This window comes from Leucopleurus acutus (assembly GCF_964270905.1).
Source record: "Leucopleurus acutus genome assembly, chromosome: 13".
Classification (NCBI taxonomy): Eukaryota; Metazoa; Chordata; class Mammalia; order Artiodactyla; family Delphinidae; genus Leucopleurus; species Leucopleurus acutus.
In genome coordinates, this window is record NC_139155.1 from 76399175 (window position 1) to 76425820 (window position 26646).

General features: G+C 52.2%; 1 protein-coding gene across 2 annotated transcripts; it reads right to left on the minus strand.

Annotated features, from left to right (window-relative positions):
• Positions 1-1233: 1233 nt before the first annotated feature.
• On the minus strand, positions 1234-26350 carry TBX3 (T-box transcription factor 3). Of its 2 annotated transcripts, XM_082853702.1 has the most exons (9): positions 26064-26350; positions 14036-15534; positions 12106-12373; positions 11135-11194; positions 10726-10872; positions 8699-8775; positions 7228-7385; positions 5106-5782; positions 1234-3266 (listed from the first exon to the last, which is right to left on the minus strand). In XM_082853702.1, exons 2-9 carry the CDS (start codon positions 14422-14424, stop codon positions 2805-2807), a joined length of 2238 nt encoding a protein of 745 aa, XP_082709828.1. In that variant the 5' UTR covers positions 14425-15534; positions 26064-26350; the 3' UTR covers positions 1234-2804. The 2 variants fall into 2 exon arrangements, with proteins under 2 accessions (XP_082709828.1, XP_082709829.1); XM_082853703.1 differs by lacking the exon at positions 11135-11194 and having other exon boundaries at positions 1235-3266.
• Between the last annotated feature and the right edge of the window lie 296 nt (positions 26351-26646).

A 26646-nucleotide genomic window follows, 5' to 3' on the forward strand; every position in this document is an offset into this window, starting at 1 on the left:
GTACAGCATGAGGGCGGGGAGGGGGGGGTCATCCTTGTCGGCCATTCAAGGGGCCCGAAGGTGACAGGGACTTGGGGCCGGGCTGGCGGGCTCCAGGGAAGGGGAGGGAGGGCGGCAGCCGCCAGGCAGGCTCCGGCTGCGTCCTCAAGTCAAGGCCCCTGGGGCAAGCAAAGGCCTGGAGAACCTTCCCGTCCTCCCTAAATCCCCCCCCCCGCCCCCAACACACACACACACACACACACACACACACACACACACACACACACACACACCTCCGAGGCGAGGCTGGGGTGGGGAGGGCAGGAGACCAAAGACTGTCATGGCCTCACCATTTTTTATTGAATGTTTCAAAGATAAATCGAACTTCAAAAGGCAACTCCCCAAACAGCCTAGAGGCTGGTTGGAGGGAAGAACTGGAGGAGGGTGTCAGCCTCCTGGGTGACTTTTCCCTCGGAGGGGGTCAACTATGCGCCCTGGAATTACCTTTCCCTTGCGGGGAAAACTGCCCTCCTCCCTCCCGTGACGCAAAGTTTGCGCAGAGCTGGCCGCGCTTCGCACGCACAATTCGGGCTGAGGCCTCTGAGGGGTGTCTTGGGCCAGCCTGGTCCAATCTGGGACAGCGGGGACTACAGGGGGGCGTTCGATTTCGTCCCCTTCTCCTGCAGCTTGGAGGGCTGCTGCCTTGCCAAGCCGGGGCTGGCCACGAGGAGATTCTGCTAGTTTTTGTTTGTTTGTTCGTTTTTGTTTTGTTGTTTTTTGCACACTGGGGCAAGGAGAAATTGACTTCAATTTCCCAGATCGACGTGCAAAGGGAGAGCGAGCCTAAAACGAAAACGTTCGGATTCGTGCGGGGAAACACTGACTTAGGGAGCGAGCATTCTTTTTCCATTAAAACTTAAGTATCTGAAATTGCTATTCTATCCAATTCTAATCAGCCCCCCTTCCGTCTCTCGTTTTGCTTCCTAATTTAAAGGAAAAGTAATTTCAGATTGAAACCGCTCCCTTCGCCGCCGCCGCCGCCGCCGCCACCGCCGAGTAAGGGACTTTTGTTTTTAGTTTTGTAACTTGAGTGACATCTCATTTTGGTTCAGTGGGGGCGGTCTTAATTATTTAAAGGCAAAGAGAAGGGGCTAAAGGAAGCCAGGAGAGAAAGAGGCCCACTCTCCACTTTCAGTAAAGTTCCCTAAAGAAAGCACTTAACACGAGGCCCAAAGACATTTCAATAAAAATTTATTGAAATTTCAATGATATTTTAAAGAGAGGGGGCAAAAATACAGAAAACCAAAGAACTCATCAACAATTATAACACAAAATATACCTTCATGAATTTTTGTCTTTAAACCAGCTCTCAGCACCTGACTTTTGAACTGTGAATATATATCTCTATAGGCACCAATTCAAAACACCATCAACACTGAAGACAGTAAGTAGTCAATTCCACTTTGTTTTGAAGAAATCAGACTAGCAAATACAAATACAAAAGAAAAATCATGAAGTCAAACCATAGCCTCCGCACTCCCCACCCCACCCGCAAGCAATCTCAGAACCACTCTTAGGGATTTCAGGTGGGGTTGGGAAGCAGCCCCACCGCCCCAAGTTTTGGTAAAATAGGCAATAGCACTTTCCCCCACTTTTGGACATTAAAAAAAATTTTTTTTTCTTTGCAGACGACTCTTTTGAAAAGTGTGTCGGTGTCGGTGCAGAAAGTGTGTTTTCTACTTTTAAAAGCGATCCTGTGACCTTGAAATAAAACTGACTATTGGAAAACAAAACCACAAAACCTGACAGCTGCGATCCTATTTACAGAGAGCTATGTACAATGTCAATAAATTAAAGTTTAATTTTTCGAGCATTCATAGTCCACCTATTTACAAGAGTTATCAAATAATTACATAAATACTTTGTCTAATAGCCTCGTTTCTTCTTTATTATTTTTTAAAACCTTGTTATTGCATATACAGGAAAGAGAAAGAACTGTCAGAGGGACGACATGAATCCTGCTACAGAGCTTAGATAAAATAAATTCATTTTTGGTGTTTTCCCCACCCCCTTCCCTTTAAATCATCCCCCTTGGGGTTGTCGAGAATCGAGGAAAAGGGTAAGGGGTAATGTCCTTTTCTCTCTAAAAGCAAGCATTCAAAAATAAAACCCACAAATACATTACTGTGGAACATGCAAAAAGAGACCTATAGCTCTTAAAACATCACAAGAATATTAAAAAGACACAGATTTCCTTAATAGAGACTAAACAAGGATGGCAGGGACTTCCCTCCCCAAACAATGCTACCCAGTAATTTATTTAGAACTGATACGCAGGTCACTAGAAAGTTTTTAATCTTCACAAACAGAATCATATTAATGTATCCATTTGTCCCCGGTATTTTTTTTTTCAATTTTATTTGTTTCCACTTGACACGGTGAAGGAAAAAAATATATATATAAATCTGCACTGGGGGAGCTTTTCAACCCCTCCCCTCCTGGGGCCTGGCTACCTCGATCTTCCCACAGCTTCCAGACCAGCCTCGAAGGAGGTGCTCCGGCCGCCAAGGCATTGACTCCCACCCCCAAGAGCTCAGTGCAACCGACGTTTCTGAGCCAGAGCCCGGATGTATAAACCACGCCAAGAAGAAAGGGCTTGTTTCTAGCGCATTCTCTCCAGGGAGTCCGGCACCCCTTCCCAGACAGGGCTTCACAAAGAAGGGCTGACCTCACTGCATGCCCGTGGTTTATTTGACATCCAACAAAGTGCACTGCAGACTGGACTGGACTGGACTGGAATGAAGAGACTTTTCTGGGGAGGGGTTTTACGGGGATGCGCTGCGGGACCTGTCGGGCTTGGCTTCCAAGCCGCTGACCAGCCGCTGTATGTTCTGCAGTTCGCTGGTGGCCGCCTCCTTCTCCGGGCAGAGTTTGGGCGACAAGGACACGGAGCTGGAGGAGAGCGTGGAGGAGCGGCTGTTGAGTTCCGAGCCTGAGTCCACGGCCACCGAGGCCGGGCTGGCGGCCAGGGCAGCGGCCTTGCCATCGAGGGGCCCCGGGGCTGCGGCCATGGACGGCAGGGCGGTGGTGAGCAGGCTGCTGCTGTCCGGCACCGGCACGGGGATGGAGTAGGGGCTGTAGCGCAGCCGCGGGCGCATGGTGTTCAGGTTCAGGAACGGGTGGCGGTGCACGGAACTGGAGGCCGCTGCCGAGGAGGCGGCCGCCGCCGCGGCCATGTACGTGTAGGGATAAGGGAACAGGCTTCCGAAAGGCGACATGGCCAGGCCCTGGGCGAGGAAGAGAAGGCAGTGGCAGAAGAGTCAGGGCCCAGGCTCTGCGCAGTGGGGAGGAGCCAACCTCATCCCCCACCCCTCCCCCACCCGTCCCCACCTTGGGTGAGTCCTTAACCTCTCTCCCTGGGGGGTAGACAGCAGGACACTCAGACTTCTGTGTCTAGGTCCAAATCTGAGCTGTGTCAACCTAGGCCAAAGTATTCCCTCCCTGTGCCTCAGCTTTCTTATATGGCAAAACCAGGGAAAAGTTTAGTAATTCGCATACTTCTGGGGGACTTTGTGGGTATGAAATGAGCTGCTGCCTGCAATATACTTCACACAGGGTGCCTGGCCAATAGGACGGTTGGAAATTCTCCCATCAGAGTCAGTTGTTCCACCTGTTAAATGGGGCTACAGACAGTCTACCCCACAAAAGTAGCTGGGTGAAAACCAGAGGGCATAAAATATTGGACATGAATTTGTTTTCCTTCTTGTCGCTCCACCCCTCCGTCCTCCTACTCCAGTCTAGAAGTTTAAAAAAAAAAATCTGGGGAAGATCCTAAAGCAAAAGGAAAACGGGGGTGGGCAGGATGGAGGGGGAAAGAGTAAAGGGTGTTTGCTATGAACCAAGAAATCACATAGCCCCAGATATGCTGGTGTTACAGGTGGAGAGACTGAGTTAAGGTAGGCCCCGGGTGTAGGAATTCACTCAGCTAGCAAGAGGCAGAAGCAGAATAAAAATCCGGGGAGCCTGGCCCGGGTTAGTTCTCTCTGACCCACTGCCTTGGGTACTATTGGTACCTGTCTGCCCAGGCAGGCCCTCGCCCGCCTATCACCTGCCCACCAATGACAGGAGGGTCTCCAGAAAGGGCTAGCACAGGAGATGGGAGGGATGGAGGAAGGGCAGAAGCCAGCCCTTTTCTCAGTCCCCTCCTCTTTCCAGAGGGGGAGGCCAGTCCTGCCTCTTGGCTCAGGGAAGGGAGATGAATGTGCTCAGACAAAACAGAAGGCAAGGGCATGCAGAAAACCCCGTAGAACCTTTTCACCGGGGTTCAGAGCACTTTCAGCAGCCTGAGACTTCTCCCCAGCTGCTGGAGCCCCAACACAGCTGTCTGAGCCATACACAGGCCGCCAAGCCTGCCACAGCCCCAGCCTGTCCTTCTCTGACATTTCCCACGTGTGCACAAGCCATTAACCCTTTGGGGAACAGGCTGGCCTGCGAGGGGTGGGGGAGCAGGAAAATAGCTTCATATTGGAGGTTCGAGAATCAACTCTTCCCCAGGGAGTCACTTCCCTTACCAGGTCATGGCCTCTCCCTCCTCTAAGTCTTGGGGGAGGGTCGGCTGTGAAACTTTTAAGAGACATTTCAACTCTGAAGCTAAAATCACAGCCTCTGGAAAAGGCCCTGGAATCTGACTGACTGCCTGGGGTAGAGTCTCAGGTCCACCACCTACCAGCTGTGTGTCCTTGGATAAGTTACTCAACATCTCTGATCTCTGTCCTTTCACCTAGAAGGTGGAGGTGATCATAGGATCACTGAAGTCAGAATAGATCGAGTACTTAGAAGAGCACCCGGCACAAAGTAAGCGCTGTGTAGAGTTATTATCTGTTATTACCATCTAGTTACTCTGCTAGAAATAGCCCTTAACTTAGAAAAAAAAAATTTTTAAGTTTTGGTGGGGAGTGTGAGGTTATGATGAATCAATAAGTCTTGCACCTAGTAATAATAATGATGATGATAATAATAATTATTATTATTGAAAGCTTCTAGGCAGGGGGACTGGGTGAGTGTCTGGGATCTAAGGACAGGCAAAGGAGAGTCAACAAGGGGCCGGAAAGGCGGTTGATAAATACCTGAGAGGCCAGGACGTGCTGCTGGAGGTGGAAGGGCAGGGTGGCCGCGGACGCCCCCGACAGTCCCTGCGCCGCGGCGGCCGAGGCCATGGCCGTAGAATCCAGGCCCGAGACGCCAGTGGAGGCCCCGGACACGGTGGCCAGCAGGGGCCCCATGCCGGCGGCCATGCTGGAGAAGGCACCCCCCATGGCGAACTGGCCGGGGTGCAGGAAGAGCGGGTGCCCGTTGAAGAACTGCTGGCCGGCCAGGCCGGGGGCGAAGCCGAGGCCGGGCAGGGGGCCCTGGCCCAGGTGCGCGGCGGCCGCGTCCGTCTGCACGGTGAGCGGCGCGAAGGCCTCCTTGCCCGGCAGCGCGCGCGCCTCCTCGGCCTTGGAAGGGGCCGCGCCCTCGCGGCCCGGGCTCCGGCGCTCCTCGGCTCCCAGGCCGCGGGTGCTGGACGAGATGGTGGCCGGGCTGTGGCGCGAGTCGGGCGACGCCTTGTCCAGCCGCCCGCTGTCCCGGGGCCGGCCGCCGGGCTCGGCTACGAAGAGGTGCGCCTTGACCGCCGGGCTGCCCTTGTCCCGGCACGGATCCTCCGACGTGGTGGTGGAGATTTTGGCCGCGTCGCAGGCCTCCGGGCCGTGCTCCTCTTTGCTCTCGGCCTCGGCATCGCTCTCACCCTCGCTGGGACACAGATCTGCCATAGGAGGGAAACAAAAGCCAAGCAGAAGGGCGTTAGCTCTGAAACCCGGGCCAGCAGAATTCCAGTTCCCCACTTTGAATCCCAGCTCAGCCACTTCCCAGCTGTGTAACCCCAGGAAGCCCCTTAACCTCTCTGCGCCTCAGTTTTCTCATCTGCAAAGTGGGAGTGATGATACCGCAAATTTTAGTGGAAGGATGCAACAAGCTAGTAACGAATTTCAAGGATGTAGATAGAGCGGCACCCCTCCGTCCACAGATCCTTCCCCAAATGGGTAGTGAATTTTACTATTTTACACAAGTGAGGACTGAGCTCCTACCAGGTCAGACAAAGCCTTTACTGGCCCTTTTCCCCATTCGATTGCAAATTCAGTTTTTAAAAGTTAAAACTGACTTACACTAAAACTCACTGCGGGAACACCTTCTAGTTACCCTCTCTTTGTTCCCTGAGTGATTGAGCAGTCCCTTCCACAAATTTGTGGATTTCTTTCAGAAGGATTTGTTTGGAGAGAACCCTGACATTTGAATTGGTAGTGGCAGAATTGAACACTCCTCTCCCAACACGCGTGCGCGCGCACACACACACACACACACACACACTCCACTGAGCCTTCTCCGTTTCCTCTGTCTCTGCAGACAGAGATGGGTGATAAGCGGCCCACTCACTGCCTGAAGACAATCACGGATTCTCTTTTGCTCTCACCACACCCTCTGTGGGTGTCCTACCAGAAAAAAAAAAAAAAAGAAAAAGGGATCCCGTTTTGTGTTTAAAGCTTGAATGGATTGAAGACATAAAGAACTCTCATTTTATTTCACTTAAAAAACAGGTCTCTTCCTATTGAGAGCATGTGTGTCTTTCCAAATAAATAGTTCTTGCTCTTTAAACACAGGAAACCAACTGGGGATTTGAACAGCTCCTCCTCTCCCACCCCTGCCCTCCCCAACCCAGATTCTCAGTGCTTCATCTTCTCTCACAGGTCCATGGTGGCTCTGCAGCTGGATTTCTCTTGGTCACCTTCCCTGTTCCAGGTGGCAGAAAATCCCCTGACTCCTCCCACCCCCAGCCTAACACATTTTAACCTAGAGTTTGAAGACAGAGTGAAAGAAAGTCAGCTGCTGCTTGGTTGGAGGGGTGGGGTGGGGGTGTGGGAAAAAGAAAGAGAGAGAGAGGGATGCTCCAGGCGCCCACCCAGAGGGAATACAGGAGCTGGGACCACTCCTTCCTCCCTGCCAACTCAGTGTCTGGGCGAAAGGGGTCTGAGCTCTCAGAGGAACTTAGGGAAGGGGGACACACCTGATCACCCTTTGTGAGATTTGGCTCCTGTTTACAAACTTCTAGAAGGATCTGAAGCTTTGGAGGGGTCAGGTTCCCTGGTGGGCGCCCCCAGCCCCCAACTCTTCAGGCTTCCAAGAGCTGGAGAAATCAGAGGTGGCCAGACTTACCTTTGAGGTTGGATGTCCCTACGGTGGAGACGGCCGGAGAGGAGGACTGAGCGAAGCAGCTGAAGGAAGCCTGCTCACTGGAGGACTCGTCGGAGGTGCCGTTCTCCTTTTTGTGTCTGTCGTCGAACACCCTCATGGACTGCAGGGTGAGCTGCTTTCTGTGGCAGAAGCCCACACACACCCAGCGTTACACATTAGAACAGGATTTTCCCCTCGGGCGGCCTCACCCTCTCCAAAGAGGCGCACACACGCCCAGGGGGACGGGAGGGGGAAAGAAGGCTTTGGGTGTATTTATTCAAGACCAGAGGGATTCATTAGGGAAGGGGTATTGGCTGGGGCAGTGAAATCTTGTTTAAAAGTAAAGAGCAACTTTGGGCCTCACTGGTTCCGGTTCTCACACCTCCCCAGGCGTTACCGATTGCTCCTTTGGGAGCTGCAGGTCCAGGTGATGGCAAGATAATGTCTTCATGAGGGGCAGGACCGTACCTGGTGACCCTGAGCCACTAGATATCAGGTGGGGCCATCTCATGATCTGGATTTCCCTACCCTCAGAGTTCAACGGGAAGGCAGGAGGGGTTTGAGTCTTTGTTCTTGTGAATTAGACATGAATTATGATGTCATCTTATGAAATAAACCATGATATGAAAAAAAAAAAAGTAAAGAGCAAGACGGGAGATTGGAGCCAGCCAGAGACAGCTGAGCAGCCTGCCTCACAGACTGAGGGGAACAGAGGACTCAAAGCAGTGAACACAAAGGGCGGACCAACTCCGCACGGGTTGCTAAGATTGGGAAGAAGTGGTTATTTCATGGTGCACTTTACTGTAATCGGTTCACCAACACATTAATTGGACTTAAAAACATCTATTTTGAGGTGAGAAATTATTTCTTAATGCCCAGCCCCTCCCCCAGGGGATAGGTTAAAAATTGGGGCTGATTTTCTGGATTTTCGAAATTCTTTGAACGCGGGTGGGGGAGGGGAGAGCTTCTTTTATATACCAGCCAGCTGTCTGCTTAATGCAGAATGATACATGTCCCCACAGAAGGAGGGGGCCATAGATGTCTCCAGGGGCTTCAGTTCTGTCTGAGGGTATCTGCCAGACAAGACTGCAAAAATTCCAAGGCATTTTGTGAATGGCTCAGTCCTTTCCTGGGACCTGCCCAGGATGAACTTAAACTAATTAGAAATTAATAGGCATCTGTATATAATCTGTATTCCTGATACTTTTCTTGCAGAGACATCTTTCTATGGGGTGGCCTAGGTAACTTCCTTTAAGGTAACATGGACGAGGTAGAGAAAGTGGTGTAATCAGTAAGCTCTTGGTCGAGGGGCATCAGACTGTTTTCCACCCTTCCCCCGCCCTGCCCCCACCCTTCTCAAGGTAAGTGTCTGCATTCCACTTCTAACAGTTGAGTGTCGGGACCTAGACAAGCGATCTTCTAAATTATCTGAGAAACAACCGTCTCAGCTCACCTTTTTTCTCTCCTGCCATTCCCAGTGTCCCGGAAACCTTTTGCAAAAGGGTTGTTGTCTATTTTTAACTGAGTTATCTAGAGAAGGAGACACAAACAAGAAAGAGACACTGGCTTCATTTTCTAGAATGTTCTGGGAGTGTTTCCCCCAACTCATTAATCTACTAGAAATCTGACTCCCAACCACTGGAGGAGAAGTCATTTGGATAGGCCAGGTTGAAGAGAAAGAGAGAGGGGAACACAGAAGAAGTTTGGAGGGGGCCAGGAGGAAAACCAGAGCAAACTGTGTCATGGCTGGCATCTCCCATTGGAGGCCAAACCAGGGATTGCAGGCTGAAATGATCCTGCCTGGGCAGCCAACAGCCTGGGCTTAGAAATGGAAAGGCTGTCAAGGGGCAACCTGTAGATCTTAAAATTATGCTTTCCTTTAGATTTTTTATACAGTGCAATGATCATAAAATATGTTATGGTATGTTTCCTGCCCCCAAACACACGCACAAACATACACACAGCACATCCTCCAACCTTTTCTGTAAATCTAATAAAATGATTTATGGGGTTTCACTATCCTTGTGCTGGAGTGGACTTGATTTTTTTGCTGGGTGTCGGGGGAGCGTGTTTCAGGAATTACGATATTGACAATTATAGATTTAGAAGGACCGAATGACCACTGGAAACATTTGTTTTCATTTATATGCCCTGCCACCGCCATTAGGTGGAGAAGGCCCATGGCCGCTTTGATCAAAAATGCTATCTTTTATTATTCCGTTAACAGCTTAGATTCACAGCATTCTGGGTCTAGAGGGTGCGTGCATTTTTACACGCTGAGGAAAAATAGTACGTAATCTTTCAAATCCCTTCCCTGCGGTGGGGTCGGGGATGGGGATGATGTATACAGAGTTCGCTAGAGGTGGGAAAAGGGCCTCTTGGACGGATTCTTGTTCTTGGAATAAATCCTGCTTGCACTTCTTGCAGGGAGAGGAGGTCCTGATGTCCTAGTCTCCAGACCAAGGAACCAGACCTGGAACACCCCCATCAGCGGGCCACAGAGGACCCACCCATAGTGAGAGTGAATTCAAAATGTAGGGCGTCGTCGTCTAGTGAGCTGGACTGGCACTGAGGTCCAGGGTTCAGAAGTTGAAGGGCAGAGGTCCTCAGGTGCCCCCCACCCCCCTACCCCCCGCCCCCCTTAACTGCCTGCTAACAGCCAAGCTGGCGCCTGGTGAACCCGCAGCAAGACTCACTTTCTCGTGTCTCTCTGTGTCTCTCTGTGCACACGCCCATGACCTTCGGGCCACCATAGCTTTACATACCAGGTGCTGCCTGCTGTTCCATTTGGGGGTACTCGTAATCCCCGGCCTCAGGCCCAGGGAGAAAAAAACCCTTCAAATGAAGTGGTGACTTTGGTCATCTCATCTCAAAAGCCTCAGACAACTCAATTAGCATGACCCTGTGATCAGAGTAGGTTTTTCCAAACACACACACACACACACACCATAAAAAACACAGCAGCGTAAAAGGTAATAAAAACCAGACCAGCTACTCGGGATTTCTGGCTAGGGGAGAAAATCTGGTCTCTGCTGGGACTCTCCTCCCAAGATCCCGAATGGCTTTTGCCTTCAATTTTAGCTGGTTCCTTTCGAACCTGATTTCTTGACCCTTCTTCCTGAAGGGGAAGAGGATGAACCTTGAAACCAACAGGAGAAAGCCCTGGGTCGGGTGGAGCGGGCAACGGTAAGGACGGGTGGTTACAGGAGCTTCTCACTGGCAAAGTTAGCGTGGCATTTTTTTCCACTCAGCATTGGATTCCTAGCTGGTCAAGTTTTTTTTTTTTTTTCCCTTCTGCCTCTGCAGTGTGCCAGTGCCCCTTCCCCGCAAAACTCCAGTGAAGGTCAAATCACAAAAGAAAAATCAGAGTCCTATCCCAATGCTCTTGTAACTTTCTTATCCTCTCCCCAGAGCAGCTTAAAGGGGGGAGGGGAAGTGGGTGTTAATATCACGATTAAAAAGAAAAGCGACTTTGGTTACCTTATCATTCTGGTATGCGGTCACAGCTATGAATTCGGTTTCCGGGAACAAGTACGTCCGAAAAGTACTATAAGGAAGTTTTAAGATGTCATTGGCCCTCACAATGTGGAAGCGAGGCTGGTATTTATGCATGGAGTTCAGTATAGTCTGCAGGGGCCGGAAGAGGAGAGACACACATCACAAGAGGATTTAGTGGGAAGAACAGGACCCTAGGACCCCTGTCAGGCCGACGTCTACCCCACCGAAGGGCACCACGCTTGTACCGAGCCCACCTCCTTGGAGTACCTCTGTGGGAACATTCAGCTCCCCACGTAATCTTCTGGAGAATCCAAATTGCTCCTCAATTTCCAAAGGGTCCTCCCCCACCCTCACCATCTAAGGTTGATTCGTACCTTGAACCCTAGCCTACCTGAGTACCAAAACTATAATTCCCCTGCCACGTTGCTTGATCACTTGGGAAGGCCAAAGTCTTAAAAGATAGAGAAAAACATGCATTTTAATTTACAAAATGATTCAGTCTTTTAAGTGCCCACTAATTGATGAGCCCAATCCACTTAAAGCCCTGAAAGGCTGAACTCTAGAGAGGAATATTTATGTCTTAATCAAATCAAGGGCTTCAAATGCAATTCCTGCCCCCTGAAGATATTTCCGCGCCATTCACGTCTTCCTGGGCCTAATCTTTCTGCTTATTCCTCACTTATCACTCTGTTTATTTTATTGAAATGTTGGGGAGGCGTAGGGGCAGGGGGCAAAAGGTCCTTTGCTTGACTTTTACAAGCAATCTAAGTCTCCTGAAAGTTTCTAGGAACTCCCTCCCTGAATCCCTACATATACTCCCAACACAGATGCAATTTTTGTACCGGGAAATCTAAGTCCCATTTCCAGTAAACCTGGCTTTCACCTAAGCCCAATTCTTTTTTAGTCCAAGGGAAGAACATCTTTCAAAATCTGTATTCACACCCTCTCACCAACAGAGTCAAGACTTCGAACCTTAAAACTCCCCTAAGCAACAATATGGCTGGTTTCAAAACAGAAGTTTGATATCGTAAAACAAATCCCTTACGAACGTCTACCTTTGACACTGATTTTACGTCTTCACGATTGCTTTTTAACTTCCCTGTCAGGTCAAACAGTTACCGAGACCTGGACTTGCCACAGAACGTGAGCCTCACTTCTTTCAGAATGCCAGGCCTTCCATTATCTGAAGAGAAACACCCTGGAATTCTCTCTCCATCTCTGTTTGCGGATCGAGCAAGTTTGCTATGCTTGGCAACTGAGAGCGAGGGAGAAACTCTTGGATTTTACATGGAAGGTGGAAGCACTGCCTTTGCTAGAGAGAAGAAAGAGAAAATTTTGTCGAAGGGAAGCGGTGAAACTTACAAATCCGTGTTTGTCCGAAATGTTGTTGGTGAGTTTCAGTTTGTGGAAAGTGACAACTTTGGACATCCACTGTTCCCCGGTGGCAGGGCTGTCGGGGTGAATGTACATTCTCTTTGGCATTTCAGGGTCAGCCTTTCCCGCCACCATCCACCGAGAATTGTGAAATTTATACCGACAGTCATCTGCAGCGATAATGTCCATCAACAAAATATATTTGGCTTTTTTATCCAGCCCTGAACACCTTACTTTAAATGGAGGAAACATTCGCCTACGAGGGGAGAGGAGAGAGAGGAAAAAAAGAAAAAAATATCACTGTTTCCCGGGTTTGATCTTCTACCTAAAATATTTAAATCAAACTTAAAACTTTCGATTACATTTGATGAGCTTGTGCCATTCAGAGTAGGGCGACTGGATGCAAAGTTGTTTCCTTCCACAACAGAAGGATTAAATATGCTCAAATGGCTCTATTTTAAATGTCCCAAGATTCAAAACGAATGAATTGTGGCACTGGATTTCTCCACATCATCTAATAATTTCTTTGTAATTTTTGTGGTCTCTTGTATGACTTTATAGATTGCCCTCCTGAGAGGGAAATTCCTGCCTCTGCCTTTTCCTCTGCCTTTTTTTCTGGGTGTCTAGTTGTAAACAGCTTGGGTAGGATTTTAGTCAAGTTCAGTCAGTCGAGGTAGAACTTTCCACCACCCATTGATGAGAAAATGTTAAACGTATCAAGAAAAGAAAGGTCAAGTTGCGCCCCTCCCTGCTGTGGAACAGCAGTCCCGCTGCTGGCGAAATGAAACTGTACTTTGGGGAGTTCTCAAAACGAATTCTGTAGATTGGGGTGGACGCCCAGGCCTGATCACCAGCCTGACTATCGCGCCGCTAACCACATTCTCCCCACTGCTCGGGGCCAGTCCAAAACGGCAAGACTCCACCAAATTGCTTTTTACTTTGCAGAGGCGTTGGCATTCTGTACTTTTGACTTAAAAGGGAGCAGAGAGCGGGTCGCTGTGAAACTGCCTGTGTGTCTTCTGGGAGGATTTTATGGCAAACTTTGGCCTCATTTAGCTTGGAAAGACACAGAAAACTAAAGACCTGAAGAGAGGGATTTTCTTTTTATTCCTTCAACTTTATGCCTTGGTAGACTTCGATGCCATTTAAAAACAAATCAGTGATTTTAAGTGACAGGCACGTTTTGGTCAGGCAAGGACCTCTAAACGTTATGTAAAATGTGGTTGATAATATTCACACATGAAAACAGCAGTATGGGGCTTCCTACTGGCTCCTTGGGTCTGCAAACATAATCTTAATTAGTCAAAATTGCCTACTGAACTCTCCCTCGATTACAGACACACGAAGCAGTATGGACAAACCCCAAATGCCCTTCGGTTTCTCTCTGACGCTGGCAGGGGCAGGCTCAGGCCCCCTGCAGACCCAGAGGCTAGGCTGGAGGGCAGAAAAGGCAGGGCAGCTCCTTCCAGGCCTCCTGCTACCACACAAACAAAAAGGGCTGTAAGTGTTTCTCTCCGAGAGCAAAATGAACCAGACAAAAATACAACATCTACAAAGACACAAGGATGTTCCAGAAAGGTTTGAAACACTGAACTGCCTGCAGTGGGGTGCTTTTCTTTCTTCCTGCAGAGATGTCTGGGCAGCACTGAAAAAATTCTACCTATCCTGTACGGAACCCGGGATGCAGACTCAGGTAGGAAAAACGGCCGGCTGCAGACGCCCAGGTAAGCTGAAATCTCCTACCACAGGGGCAGGGCCCGGGGAGGTCTCTGTACACAGTCCTGGTACACAGTTCCGGGGGAACTGTGTTTGCCTCTAAGCCGGAATAACTGGCAAACCGACCGTTCTGGGAGGCGGGAGAGAAAAGGAGGAAAGAAACCTTCAGCAGTTTGGGAGAGGGGGCCCGCCGCTTGCTTACCTTCCCGACTTGGTAATGACCATCTCCGTGCCCCGCTTGTGGAACTGATCCCAAAGTTCTTTGGCCTCGAGGTGCACCTTGGGGTCATCCTCCACGTCTTCTTCCGGCTCCATGGTCTTCAGAGGCCTCAGATGTGTCTGCGGCCCCAGGGACGAGAAAGGGATGCCGGTCTCGGCCGCCCCCACCAATTGATCCATGATCGGCTTGGCCAGGGCGCCGGGCAGCGAGAGCGCCGCCGCGCCGTTGGGCGGCAGAGTCAGCGCGGGGAAGAAGGGCGGCTGGTGACCCAGCACCGCGCTCATGGCGAAGTCCGGCGCCCGGTGAGGTAGGAACGGATGGTAGGCCATGCTTGTCCCAGGGATGACCGGATCTCTCATGGAGAGGCTCATCCACTCCAGGCGGGGCGCTGGGCTCCAGCCGGGGACGAGTCCGCAGCTGCTGTTCTGTTTTGTTTTTGTTTTTTAACAGCAGCGCATAGTTTGGAGGGGGGGGAAAAAAACCGAAAGAACAAAAAAGGGGGGGATCACAACTAAAGCACCTCAAAGTGAGGGGAGGGGGAAGTGTCTTTTCGGGAGGGGAATGCCGCTTTTAAAGAGGGCAAGGCGAGAAATCAGGAGACATAGTCGCTCGGATGACTGTCCTTGTGTCTTGCGTTTTCAAAAAGCCGCTCCTGGAAGTCGGTTTACGAGGCGAGAGGAACGAGCAGGGTCTGGACTCGTGCCGGAGCCCTGCTGCTTGGCTCGAAATAGACACGCCAGCCCTCGGTCCCGGCAGTCCCCCTCCAGCCCCCAGTTCTTTGTTGTAAATGCGAACGGTTCTCCTAGGAGACTTTTTACCTTTTCTTCTCCTTCTTCTTCCCCCGCCCCCCTATCTCTCTGCCTCTCCCTCTGGCTCGCAGGAGGCGTCTGCAGTTGCGCTAGACCGGCTTGAACTGCGAGCGAGAGAGAGGAAAAAGTCTCCCTCCTTTAAAAAAAAGAAAACAACAACTCTGATTGAAGCCCTCTTCTACCAGCGCTATCAAAACTTGAACTGCAAACGGGCTTCCGTTCGCCCTCCTCCTCCTTCCTCCGCTCCGAGCCTGGTGTCTGGGTTTCAATCCGAATCTTGGTGTGCTCTTCTCCCGCGCCTCTCTTCCTTGTCCTAAAACGTGAGCGAATTCGCTTCCTAAATCTGCGTCCAGACGCGCAGGGCAGGGAGGATTTAGGGGGGAGGAGGGGAATGAAAAGAAGGGAGAGAGAGAGAGGGAGAGAGAGAGAGAGAGAGAGGAGAGAGAGACAGAGTGGGAGAGGGAGCGCGAGGAGAGGGAGGGAGCGAGAGAAAGCCAGAGAGAGCTCCTCGCCACCCTCCTCCGCCTCTAGAATTCCCCGGGCGTCTGCTCGGCGGTCTAGAAGGTCGGGCTCTGCTGTGGGCTGCGGAGAGCCGGAGGCCTCTTGATTGGCTCTTTGACGCTTTCGGACCAATTGTGTTGCTGCATAGGCGTGGTTTTCACAGGTCGAGTGCTGGGGGATAGAGCCGAGTTATAAAAAGAAGGTGTCGGAAACTGTAACGTCGCAGCGCCGCATCGGTACTACTGCCTGTCCTGTGAATATGTCAACATGATCAGAGGGAGGGCGGGGAGCCACTGGGGAGCGCGCGCACCGAGTCGCCTCTAGGTGGCTTATCGAGAGATCGCTGCAGCCTCAGAGCTCGCTCACTCTGGCTCAGCCCACGTCTGAAATGCCTCAGTCATCCAGCCCGGGATAGAGGGAGGAGGCCGGGCAAGGAGCACGGGGGAGGGAGGCGGGAACGAGCGAGCCGGGCCAGGAAGGCGGAGAGCGCGCCTGGCGCCGGGCAGGGGCGCTCGCCTCTCGCGCGCTCGGCTCGCCTCTGGCCGCCGCGGCCGTTTCTCTCTCCCGCTCACCCTCTTAGCCCGGCCCCGGGCGAGCCGAGCGGACGGCCCAGGCTCCCGCGAGCTGTCCTCCGGCCGCCGGGCGCAACAAAAGCCGACCGCCGCGGAGAGGCGAGCGCCGCCGAGTCTCCAGGCTTGCACACCCTCCAGCCCCACGTGGAGCCAAGCTCCTCCCGGCCGCCACTAAACGGCTCCCGAGCTCGGGTGTCTCTCGGTGCCGGTCTCCCTGGCAGCAGGGCTCAAGGGCTCCCGAGCACACGGATGCGGGCAGATATCAGCCCGCGCTGGTGGGGGCTTGCGCTCCACCGTGCCCCACCCGAAACTATGCGCGGAGACCCAAACACTCCTAGCACATCTGTACGCGAATACGCGCCGGCCCACTGGGACCCAGCCACCCGCGAAAACAACGTACACGCAAACACTTAGCCTGCGTGGCCGCCCGGGTCTGCGCTCAACTGACTCCGGGAGGCGGACTCGGGCTTTTCTGAAATACATTTACCAGCCCTTTTAGATCTCGTCTTCCATTTGGAATCGGGCTCCCGGTTTTCCACCTGAATGTGTGTGTGAGTGCAGAGGGGAGAGGGGAGATCTGAACAAAGTGAGCGCAGCGAGGGACTAGGTTCTGGGCCTGTCCCCATCCAGCCGCCTCCCTCCCTTCGGCGGCCGGCTCGGTGAGGAGCTGGTAGGGGGAGGTGCGCCAGCCCTGTATCTTCTCCAGGCATCGCACTTATCTCTCGGTGCCTCAGTTCTTTCTCCACCCGGGGAGTTATCTCGCCAGAAGTCGGGGGGTGAATTTGTAAAACAAATCGTGAAACGCCCCCATCCCAGAGGCGAGGTGACCGGCTCCAATTCAGGTAGGGTGGGGGGCCTCAGCAAGGGTGAAGGGGAGGGAGGTAACCGGATCTTAGCTATCAGACCTGTCGCCGAATTGGTAACTGTTACCGCAGGTCCCTGTCCGGGTCAGAGGATTCCCCAGACCCACATTTCCCATTTCTGGGGGCCAATGAGTTGGGCCGTCCCTGCTTGGATGGAGGGAAATCTTGGGGACAATATTCTTTTACCCTTCGTGAGTTGGGAGCTTCCTCCAGTGGAACGAAGGAACGGCTGATTGCGCGGCCTAGGGGGTTAAGAAACCCCAGGCTTGGGATATGTGTGTGTGTGTGTGTCGACAGCCAGTACCGTCCTCTCTTACATTTTGCCTCGTGTACCCCCTAAGCCCCCAGCTCCCAGACTCCGAAGCGAGAGCAAGTGGGGGGTGAAAATGCAGTTCCGTTGTGGGCCAACCGCGCCGAGATAGGGGCGGAACTTTTGAGGCGACAAGATTTTCCAGCCTCGCATTTTTGACGCACATGGTTAAGAGCGCTTGGCGCCAGCGCTAAGAATTCCCTGAAGTCACCAGAGAGAACAGAGTGGTTCTGCGAACTCCGTCTGGCTCGCCACCTCGCCCCTTTCTTTCCCTTTCGGTCTTTCTCTGGCGTCCTCTCGGCCTCTCTCTGCAGTGGTGGAGCAAGAGGCGGCGGGGGCCAGGGTGTCGGCTCACAACGCCGCCCTCCCGCGTCCCTGGCGGCCCGATCCCGAAGGGTGCGAGAAGCCAGGCCTTCCCCCCTCTTACACCGACCACGGAGGTCACCACTGGGTTTCAAGAATCTCTGGAGGCTGAAACCCGCCCCTCCCCCACACCGCTGGCCGCCGGAGCCCGGGGCCTCACCGCTGCGCTTTCAGGAGCGGCCCCAAACCCCCGGTCTGGTTTTGCCTGCACTCGCCGGCCAATCTCTGCCCCGACGCTCCGACTAGAAGGAAAGTAATTCTGCAGCCACGAGATGACTGACCCACCCCCTAGCTCGGTGCCCCAAGCGTCCAGATGCCCAGGAGGGAGACATTTTACTCGGTCCTCCGCATTCTGGCCTCCCTTAGGTTTGGACGTGGGAGGGGAGCTTGCTGATTCCACTTGTAAATTCTCGACTTGCCTTTGGCCTCAACGGCGGAGGTGGACCTAGCCTTGATTTCAGCCCCTCATACGGCCCCCTCCCTCACGTGCCTATTTTTGCCCGTAGCTCTAACTTAACCCTGGGGTCACCCCAGTTGCCACTCCTGACCCCCACTCCCACTCCAGCGCGCAAGGGAGGAGGGGGGAGAGGAAAGTTTGCGGGGTTCTGAATCGAAAATGTCGACATCTTGCTAATGGTCTGCAAACTTCCGCCAATTATGACTGACCTCCCAGACTCGGCCCCAGGAGGCTCGTATTTTGCAGGGAGGCCGCGGTAACTTGGGATCAAAAGCGGGAAGGTGCGAACTCCTCTTTGTCTCTGCGGGGCCGCCGCGCCCCCCTCCCGGTGGGTGATAAACCCACTCTGGCGCCGACCGTGCGCTGGGTGATTAATTTGCGAACAAACAAAAGCGGCCTGGTGGCCACCGCATTCGGGTTAAACATTGGCTAGCGCGTTCCGAAGACTTGTGCCAGGCCTGGCGGCCGGGAGAACTCGCAGGCCAGCGCGCCCTGGGCCCGGGCTTTTAGGCTCTAGCCGCGGGCTCTACACGGTCTTTTTTTTTTTTTCTCCACGCAGACCCCCCTCGATCTTCTCCGTCTCTCTCCCCGCCTCACGTTCAACAAAAGGCAGACGGGAAACACTGAAGGAGCCTGCCCCTGGGCAGAGCCTGAGAAACGGTGCTTTAAAAGAGCGGGAGAAGGGGGCCAAATTTTGAATCCGAGAGGACGCGCGGAACTTCTGGTGTCCCCCCAACATTCCTCCATCTTTTGCAAAGAGTATTCACATAATTGTAGGCCTGATTTTTTTTTAATTAAAAAAAAAACCCAACACACACCTCTCCAAATCTGTGATGTCTGCAGAGTTTAAAGTGAAGAAGTAGTATGAGTGCGGATTTTAAAGTGGAAGGGCAGGAGGAGCCTCAGAATAAATGGCGTATGTGCACGCGCGCGCGCGCGCAACCATGTCACCTATCCTCAGACCAGGCCAAGGATGCGGCAGAGAATGCTTAGTCTCGCCGAAGAATTCCCCGGGAAGCCTCTGCTGATCCCACTTCTCCCAATGACACAGCCTGCCTCAAACTATAAGGGGGCAAATCGACCCTTTTGTGACCGAATGGTGTTTATCTGAAGTTTACAAAAGGAGGGGGGGGCGGTGGAAGGGGAAAGGATGGTGGGTAGGCGGGGTCGTTTACTTTGGCAAGTTTGCTGTAAATATTCTCTTCAGCATGTGTGAGGTCTGGCGAGGGACTATTACACGCTTATTCCCTCTTAAACTTTCACCCACCATTTGCCGCGGAGCTTTTCTTCGGTCCGAGGTGTCCCTAAACGGGGAACTCTGTTGACATAAGGACATCCAGGGGTTTCTCCGGGGGTCTCAGGCTTAATTAAGAAGTTTACTACGGGAGTCGGTCAAGACGTAAACTTTTTCTGGGGAGGGGCTTTCTGGGTAGAGACGGTTCCTTGTTTTTGCCCAGTGCCCCTCGCTCATGGGATACCAGGCTTTTTTTTTTTTTTTTTTTTTTTTTTTAATATTGACAAGCGTTGAAACTGACTAGGTGCCCGCTACAGGACTCCCATCCTCCTTTGCGCTCAATTCCCCTTAGCCGGGACCTGATTTTCTTATCGCGGACCTCAGGGAGGCAGCTCCCTCGGGAGTGCCTAGGTTACTGCTCGTTTCCTCTCGCAAATCGCCGCTAGCCCCATCCTCCCCACATTAGCACTCCTGTGCTACCCCAAACCCTGACTCTCCCACACGCAGCTCTGAAGCCAAAGGAGGACTTCACAGACCTGGGAGCCTTGATCTTCCTCCTAGAGTTTCGCATCTTCCCTCGGCGCGCCCTGCCTGCCCCCCGCCCCCAACTTGCTTTAAGAGCCTAGTTCTTCTCAGGTCTGGAGGCTTCAGGGTCAATCTCTTTGGTCAGTTTCCCCATCATTCTTCCCTCCGGGGGTAGGCACAATCCTCTTGGTTACATCAGACAGGGCACCCATTTCTGTTTCCCTTCCTTTTTTTTTCCTTTTGGCTCTCCTGTCTCTCTGTCTTTCAAGATTCTGTGACTGCAGATGTGTGGTCTTTCCTGTGTTTTCTTTTACTTTCTTTTCCCTCCCTGGCATCTATCCTGTTCTTGGCTTCTATATGTCTCCTCAGTCGCTACCTCCCAGCCTTTACTTCTCTTATTCTTTCTGTTTTTGATTTACTCTTTTCTATTCTTTCTTCTTCTCCCTTTCTATTTTCTCTGGCTTTCTTGGTCCTCTCTGAATTCTCTCCTACCTTTCTGGATTTCTGGGTTGCCTCTGTATTTCCTCCCTCTCTCCCTCCCTCCTCTTCTCCAGGAACCATGACAGGCTGGCGATACCTCTTCCCGGGATTCAAGTAAACACCTTCCCCTCACACCCCTGGCTGGGAAGATAATGTGTCCTAAGAGATAGAAGAGCGCTGGGCCCATTTGTGTAGGTTGGAAGTATCACTTTCTGCTTTTGGTATCCCCAAAGTCACCCTTTTCCCCAGAGCTGGCTCTCACCCCTGTTCCAATGCTCTGATCTCCCATCCTCTCTCTCTCTCTTTCTCTCTCTCCCTCCTTTCCAAGGCAGGAGCCCAGGGTGAAGGGCAGCATGTTGGGTTCTAAACCCCAGCTTCTAGCCTCTGTCTCGCCCCAGCAGCACAGGGCTTTCCTGTAAGGCACATTTCCCTGTCCTCTGACAGCCCTCTAAATTATTGATTAGGGCGATTCAGTACAAGAGTCTGAAGTGTGTGTGTGTGTGTGTGTGTGTGTGTGTGTGAGAGAGAGAGAGAGAGAGAGAGAGAGAGAGAGAGAGAGAAGATTGTCAAAGTTGTCTCGCTTGGGTAAGCAGTATTTTTAGTACAGAGGCTCACTTTGGCGCCAGTTGGTTTATGCTGTTTCTAGAGCATCATTCGTTATACACTTAATCCATGCTCATCATACCTCCCTTTAATGTAAATATGTTTTTGGCAGAGGCAAAATGAAAAGATTTCACCCTCTGCATTATTCTTATTAGCACCCACCTTTCATCAAAGCTGATCGCTCTGCAAAATGGCAAATTTGTAAACGGCTAGTGATTTAGAGAAGCTGGAAGGGAAGCAGGGAGGCAAGGATGCAGGAAGTGTGTGTGTGTCTGGGGAGCACGCCTCTTATACATCTGTGAAGGTTTTTTACCCCTCTCTCTCTCTCTGTCAGGAAAAGGAACTAATTGTGGGTTCCTAATTTCAAACCAATCTACATCTTCAATGCTCTCTTTGTGTGTTTTACCCAATTACTTTAAAAAAAAAAAACCCCAAGATAATGCAATGGACATTTCTTAGTCCAGCAGAAATGAATTCACTAGGAAGAGGCCGGGAATTTTTCCTCTCATCTTATCTGACCCAGAATCTGCAAGACACAGAGGCAGAGCTGACTTTGGCCTCAGGCACCAGGCATCGTTCACCACCCAAAATCTTTCTTCCTTCAATGTCCTGTTCCAGATTTTCAGTCGAGACAGGTAAGGGTATAAATGGCCCTTCAGCGATGTGTCCCAAGAATGTGGCCTGGGGGTGTGGTGGAGATCTCTGGGACAGAATACTTTAAAAAGGGTGAAGGGAAATATATTCTCCAGTCCCCAACTGCAGATTGAGGGTGTCAACTGTACAGGAGCCCTTAATTCTGTGACTTCCTGCTTTTGCTTCTATCCATTATTTCTGGTGTTGTTGTTAGGTGCCAGGGGCATCGGGGCAGTGGGGTCTTGCCCTGTGAGAGCCGACGGGGCGGAGGGAACAGGGTGATCTGTAAGTGAGAGGCCATGGCAAATCAGATGACCGCTACTGTCAGGGAGGTTGACAGGGCAAAGAAAGATCAGCTCCTCCAAATCTGCTGAACTAACTGTCCCCCGGTAGCCACAGACACGTTTTCTCAATTTGAGCACAATATCCATTACTGTTTCCCCTACTGGGTTTCAATTAAAAAGGGTGAGAGCAGAGAGGAAAGACAGGAGATAAATGAAAGGGACCAGTGAGCACCGAAGTTGTGTGTGTGTGTGTGTGTGTGTGTGTTTCCTCTCTTCTTTTCATTTCTTTCTTGTAGCCTCGCCACTGCTCCTTGCCAGCCAGACAATCTTCCTGTGTTCCCAAAGTTAATGTTTTCATGTCTTCCAAATCCAGTAGGGTGAAGAGCTAGGAAAGGAGGTAACGCTGACAGAGATCCTTTCATATCCACTGAAGCCCACAAGAGATATAGCTGTCTCTCGGGGAGCAATGGCTTTGGGGAGGAATTTGTCTTGCCTGTGTGGTCAAGGGGTTTTGGGGATTGGAGGGGTGTGGGCATTTCGTGTTCCAGGTTTTACTGTCATATTGGAAACTGATCAAATTCCTCCTCCCTTGTATAATCTTATGGACAATATACCCTTTTGTGGTTCTAAGACACGGGGTGTTTGGAAGGTGGTTTCACCTGCTCCTCTGGCAGGCTTGGCGGGTAGGGGGCTTACAAACCCGCTTCCAAGGCCAGGATCTGGGTTGCAGATGCAGGATCCTGACTCCAGGCCTAGCCTGTCTGTCACCGAACGGCTGCCAGCTCTCCGGCCAAACACACCTCTCACAATTTGGAATCAGGCACCAGCTCCTTTACTCGCTCTGCGTTCTGTGACCACTGAGCCTCTACCACGGCCACTCAGATAACTGCGCAGGGGTTGCTGCACCTCTGTGTGTTAATTACCTGGCAACCTGGGGAGCCTCTTCCTCTGTGTCAGTGAAAGAAATGAGAGGCCTCAACAATGTGATTTCATTTTAAGTCAGAGATGCCTTGCTCCCGACCCAATCGTCCTTGTCTGCAAATAATACATAAATCCTATTCGAGTCTTGTGGGATATCCAGGGAGTGATTGGTACAAGCCAGCTGAAGGCTTGGGTGAAAGTTTTGGCCTTAGAGATCCCAGAAGCCTTTTAAAAAGTCTCCAGCTTGGGCTTGGAATACAGGAGGGCTCGAGAAGTTTCCTTTCTTTTTAAATTTGTATTTATGTTTTAGAGGAAGAAGAGAGAGGGAGGCAGAGACACACACTGACATAGAAAGAGGGACTGTTTGGAATTGTGAGAGAGCCTTTCCTGAGAGCTGGCGCCCAGGCCTCAGTTCATTTCATCTCCAAGCCAAATATTAAAAATCCTTCTGGTGGGCGGGCGGGCGGGCGGGAGGGCAGAGAGGAGCGGCCTTACGGATCTCGGAACCAACCTGCCCCCTGCGTTCCCTCCTAATGCCCTTTCCTCCTTTCACTTGGGAAAGGAAAACTTCAGGCCCCGGAAGGAGTGGGAGCCAGCGACAGCCCAGTACTCCTCCTAAGGTCCTTTTGGCGAAGGTTTCCGCCCGGGGCGGGGGAGCGGGGGGCGGCTTCACCTACCGCTGTCCTCTCCCCCTCCCCCGGTTCCCAGTACGGAAGCTGGACGTGCCTCAGTGCGGCTCCAGGCCTGGCCCAGCGCGGAACCAGAGAAGACGCTCGCGGCCTCGGATTACACCCGCACCCGGGGGTGGAGGGGACCGGTGCTCGGATCGGGGACCTCCCCCCCACCGCCCCAACGTCCGCACTGGCCCGCAGGGAAGCAAAGGGGTCTCGGACAGGCTGGCCTGCCCCGGCTCTCAGTCGCGACAAGGTCCCTCCAGGCCCGGGAACCCGCAACCGCGGGCACTGGCTCCCTGCGCGGGTTACCTGCCTTCCGTCTGCGGCTGCCGGGGCGGGGCGAGGCGGGCATCCCGGGTGGGAGCGCGGTCGGCCCTGCCCGCGGAACTCACGTCTTTTCCCTAAAACTGGGATCACGGGGGGGATTGAGTTAGGAGCTCCTGACCTCCCCCGGACGTCCGATGTGTCTTTCTGCAGCCTCGATTCCTAACTCCCGCCCCACTCCGGTGGCAAAGGACTAATGGGGCGGGGGCTGGGGGGGGAGTGGGGGGGATAGTAAAGACCTTGGGGAGGGGGGGTACCCAACAGAAAAGAGTCATGTAGCACCCTCTGTCTCTCAAAGTGGTGGAAAAATAATTGCAAGGGATTGCAATTGCCATTCTCCGAGGGAACCAGGCTGAGCCCGGGGAGGTTTTCTGCGTGCAGAGAGAGGGTGGGGGGTGGAGGAAGCCATCTCCTCTCCCACCGCGGGGGTGTGTTTTTACATGTTTTCTTAGCAGCAAGTTCTATGAACAGGTCAGCCTTACGCTGCCAGCCTGGGGAGTCTGAAGCTATCCCTGGCTTCCAGTGTAGACGCCTCTCTTTCCCCCCTCGGCCCCGGTGCAAGTCAAACACTCAGGAGATGGGGGTGAGGGTGCGGGAGGGGGGAGAGCGCCACCTCCCACTTCTGACTTGGAGGGTATATTTGCTTTTGAAATAGCTTCTCTTGTCTTCAGACGGTAAAATACGAGTTCCCCACAAGTCTGAGTCTGGTCTTCTGGTACCTCAAGCAGGGTTTGGGTTGGGAGGGGGGGAAGGGGTCTGCTATAATGACCTCTGAGCTGAGTGGGCGTGGGGCGGGGGATTCTGTCTTTGCAGCTCAGCGCTGCTGGGGTACCCGGGCGCATTATTAAACCCAGACGCTCCGTCCAGGAGTTGGGGCCATGCGGAAAAGATTTACAATTAAGCCAATTGGGGCCGAATACAACCGTCCAAAGTTTGCAGGTGTAAATAATGCCTTGCTTTTTTTTTTTTCCATTCCAAGCGGCTTCATTTCAATCCCCCCTTCTACCCCACCCACCCATCCACGGCTGGACCCTAATTCTTTTGGGGTGTTGGGGGGAGGACGGTGCAGCAGAGTTAGGATTTTTCTATTAGACAAGTAAATATATGACGTTGCACTCACTTTTATGTCCCTGTATTAATGCCGTGGATAACCAGGACAGGCTCCTCTATTTCATTCCTCCGTCTAGAACTGAGAATTGCTGGAGTCAGTGAAAGCCCTTTTGAGTGTGGGTTATGAATTCTTTTTGTTTTTAAGGGAATGGGACAGATTTCTATATAACAGGGATATTGGAGTTGAATTAGTATAAAGTTTTTGAGTTGTAGAGATTGGGTGAGAGAGGGATAAGAAAAAAAAAAGTAAATTCCCTTTAGTTGGGGTATCAGAACATTGCCCCCAGCTGAATCTGGAGAAGAGGTGGGCTTTCAGAGAGTAGAGCCAGATGCTTTTTGAGCTTCAGTTTAGATCTTCCTAATGTTTGGAGAGCTAGCTGAGCGGTTTATGGGCCCAACTTCAAGGCTATACTTCACCGCGTTATTTAAACAGAATAGAATATGCATGTGTGTTTCTAAGATGGTCTATGTGGGTACAAGTGTGTATATATGGACTTCCAAGTAGCCCCAAATATGAAATTAAATCTCAGATTTCAAAGTGCATTGTAATCACACCTCACGGGGCTGACTCCCATTTGATCAATATAGACAGTGAAATTTGTTTTGCCGCACCGCAGTTACTCCTTTTCTCTCGGAGCAATAAAGTCTGTCTGTTACAAATTAGCAGGGAGTTGGAGAATACGCCCCCACCCCACCCCAAGTGTTGTTCGCTGTTTTTAGTCTTGAGCTAACCCGCTCAATAATATATGTAATATGTGTGTACACAGGCACTTTTCCAAAAAATTAGCGATAACATTCCGGGCGTATCAAGAGGGGGTGTTTTTCACCCTCTGCGTGCAGGGCTCTGTCCGCATATGAGTTGCCACTCTGGAGACCCATAACCGGGGGGTTGGCACCCACGGGGATCACGGGGGAGGAGGCTTTCCAGCCCAGGTTGCATGCAAGGGCAGGGAATCAAGGCGCCTGACTCCAGCCAGTATCAGGTCATGGGTGTAGAATTAGGAAGGCAGGATTTAACATGTCCGCAACGAAAAGAGGCAAAGCGTCAACCCAGCCTGGGATGAAACCTCCAAGCTGCCACAGGAAAGTTTCTAAGCAGTGGAGCAAACACTATTTTCCCCACTTCTCTTTCTTTTCCTTTTCCCCCTTCCTTTAAAAACTTCCCTGTCCAGTGCATATGTTGGGCATAAATAAAAGGGGGTGGGAGGGGATTGAACGCTGGGTGAACCCGAATCAGCCTTAAGCAATGCGGGGAGTACTTGGGGAGGGTAGGAGATAGATGTGCCCTAAGTTGGAGGTGGGGGTGGCTGGAGGAAGGGACCGCTTCCCGCTTGGAAACCTCCGTACCTCGTTTCGGGAGGGACTCGCCAGGAACCTCTGCCCAGGGTGCCCTTGCCGTCTCGCCCGCTGGATGGCGCTGGGGGGAGACGAGGCTAGCGGACAGTCGTCCTCCTGTACCCCGCAAGGCCTGAGCGAATCTCCGCCGACGCGCGGGATTGGGACCTCGGTTTTGAGCGATCACAGTGGCAGTCCCGATGCACCAGGAGACCGGAGCTGTTCCTGGAGTCTGGAGCGGGAGAGGGTCACCCAGAGCCCCACCAGATCAGGGAGCTGGACCAAGAGGGGCTGGGCAAGAACGGGGATGTGGGGAAAGATGGTTCTCAGGGCAAACTAGTGCCTCGTTTCTTAGGTGTCACCTGCACTAGCTCCTGTTTACTGGGAAAGGGATGTGTGTGTGTGTGTGTGTGTGTGTGTGTGTGTGTGTGCGCGCGCGCGCGCTCGCATTTGGGGGGAGTGGTCTGGAAAGGAGGACAGCCAGATAGGTAATGGAGATGCAGAAAGGGTACACGGTTTGCAGAACCTCACCGTCCAATGTCCCTTTTTGCAAAGGCCAATCTAGTGGTTCCCCGGCCCAGGTATGCTCCGTCTA

Bases quoted from the DNA above. Each gene is read 5' to 3' on its own strand.
- TBX3 (XM_082853702.1), bottom strand. From the start codon at position 14,424: ATGAGCCTCTCCATGAGAGATCCGGTCATCCCTGGGACAAGCATGGCC. The intron at 8,776-10,725 runs GTAACCAAAGTC...CTCCTTCTCTAG, and splicing joins CCGCATACCAGAATGATAAG to ATAACTCAGTTAAAAATAGA. The intron at 5,783-7,227 runs GTAAGTCTGGCC...CTCCTATGGCAG, and splicing joins AGGGACATCCAACCTCAAAG to ATCTGTGTCCCAGCGAGGGT.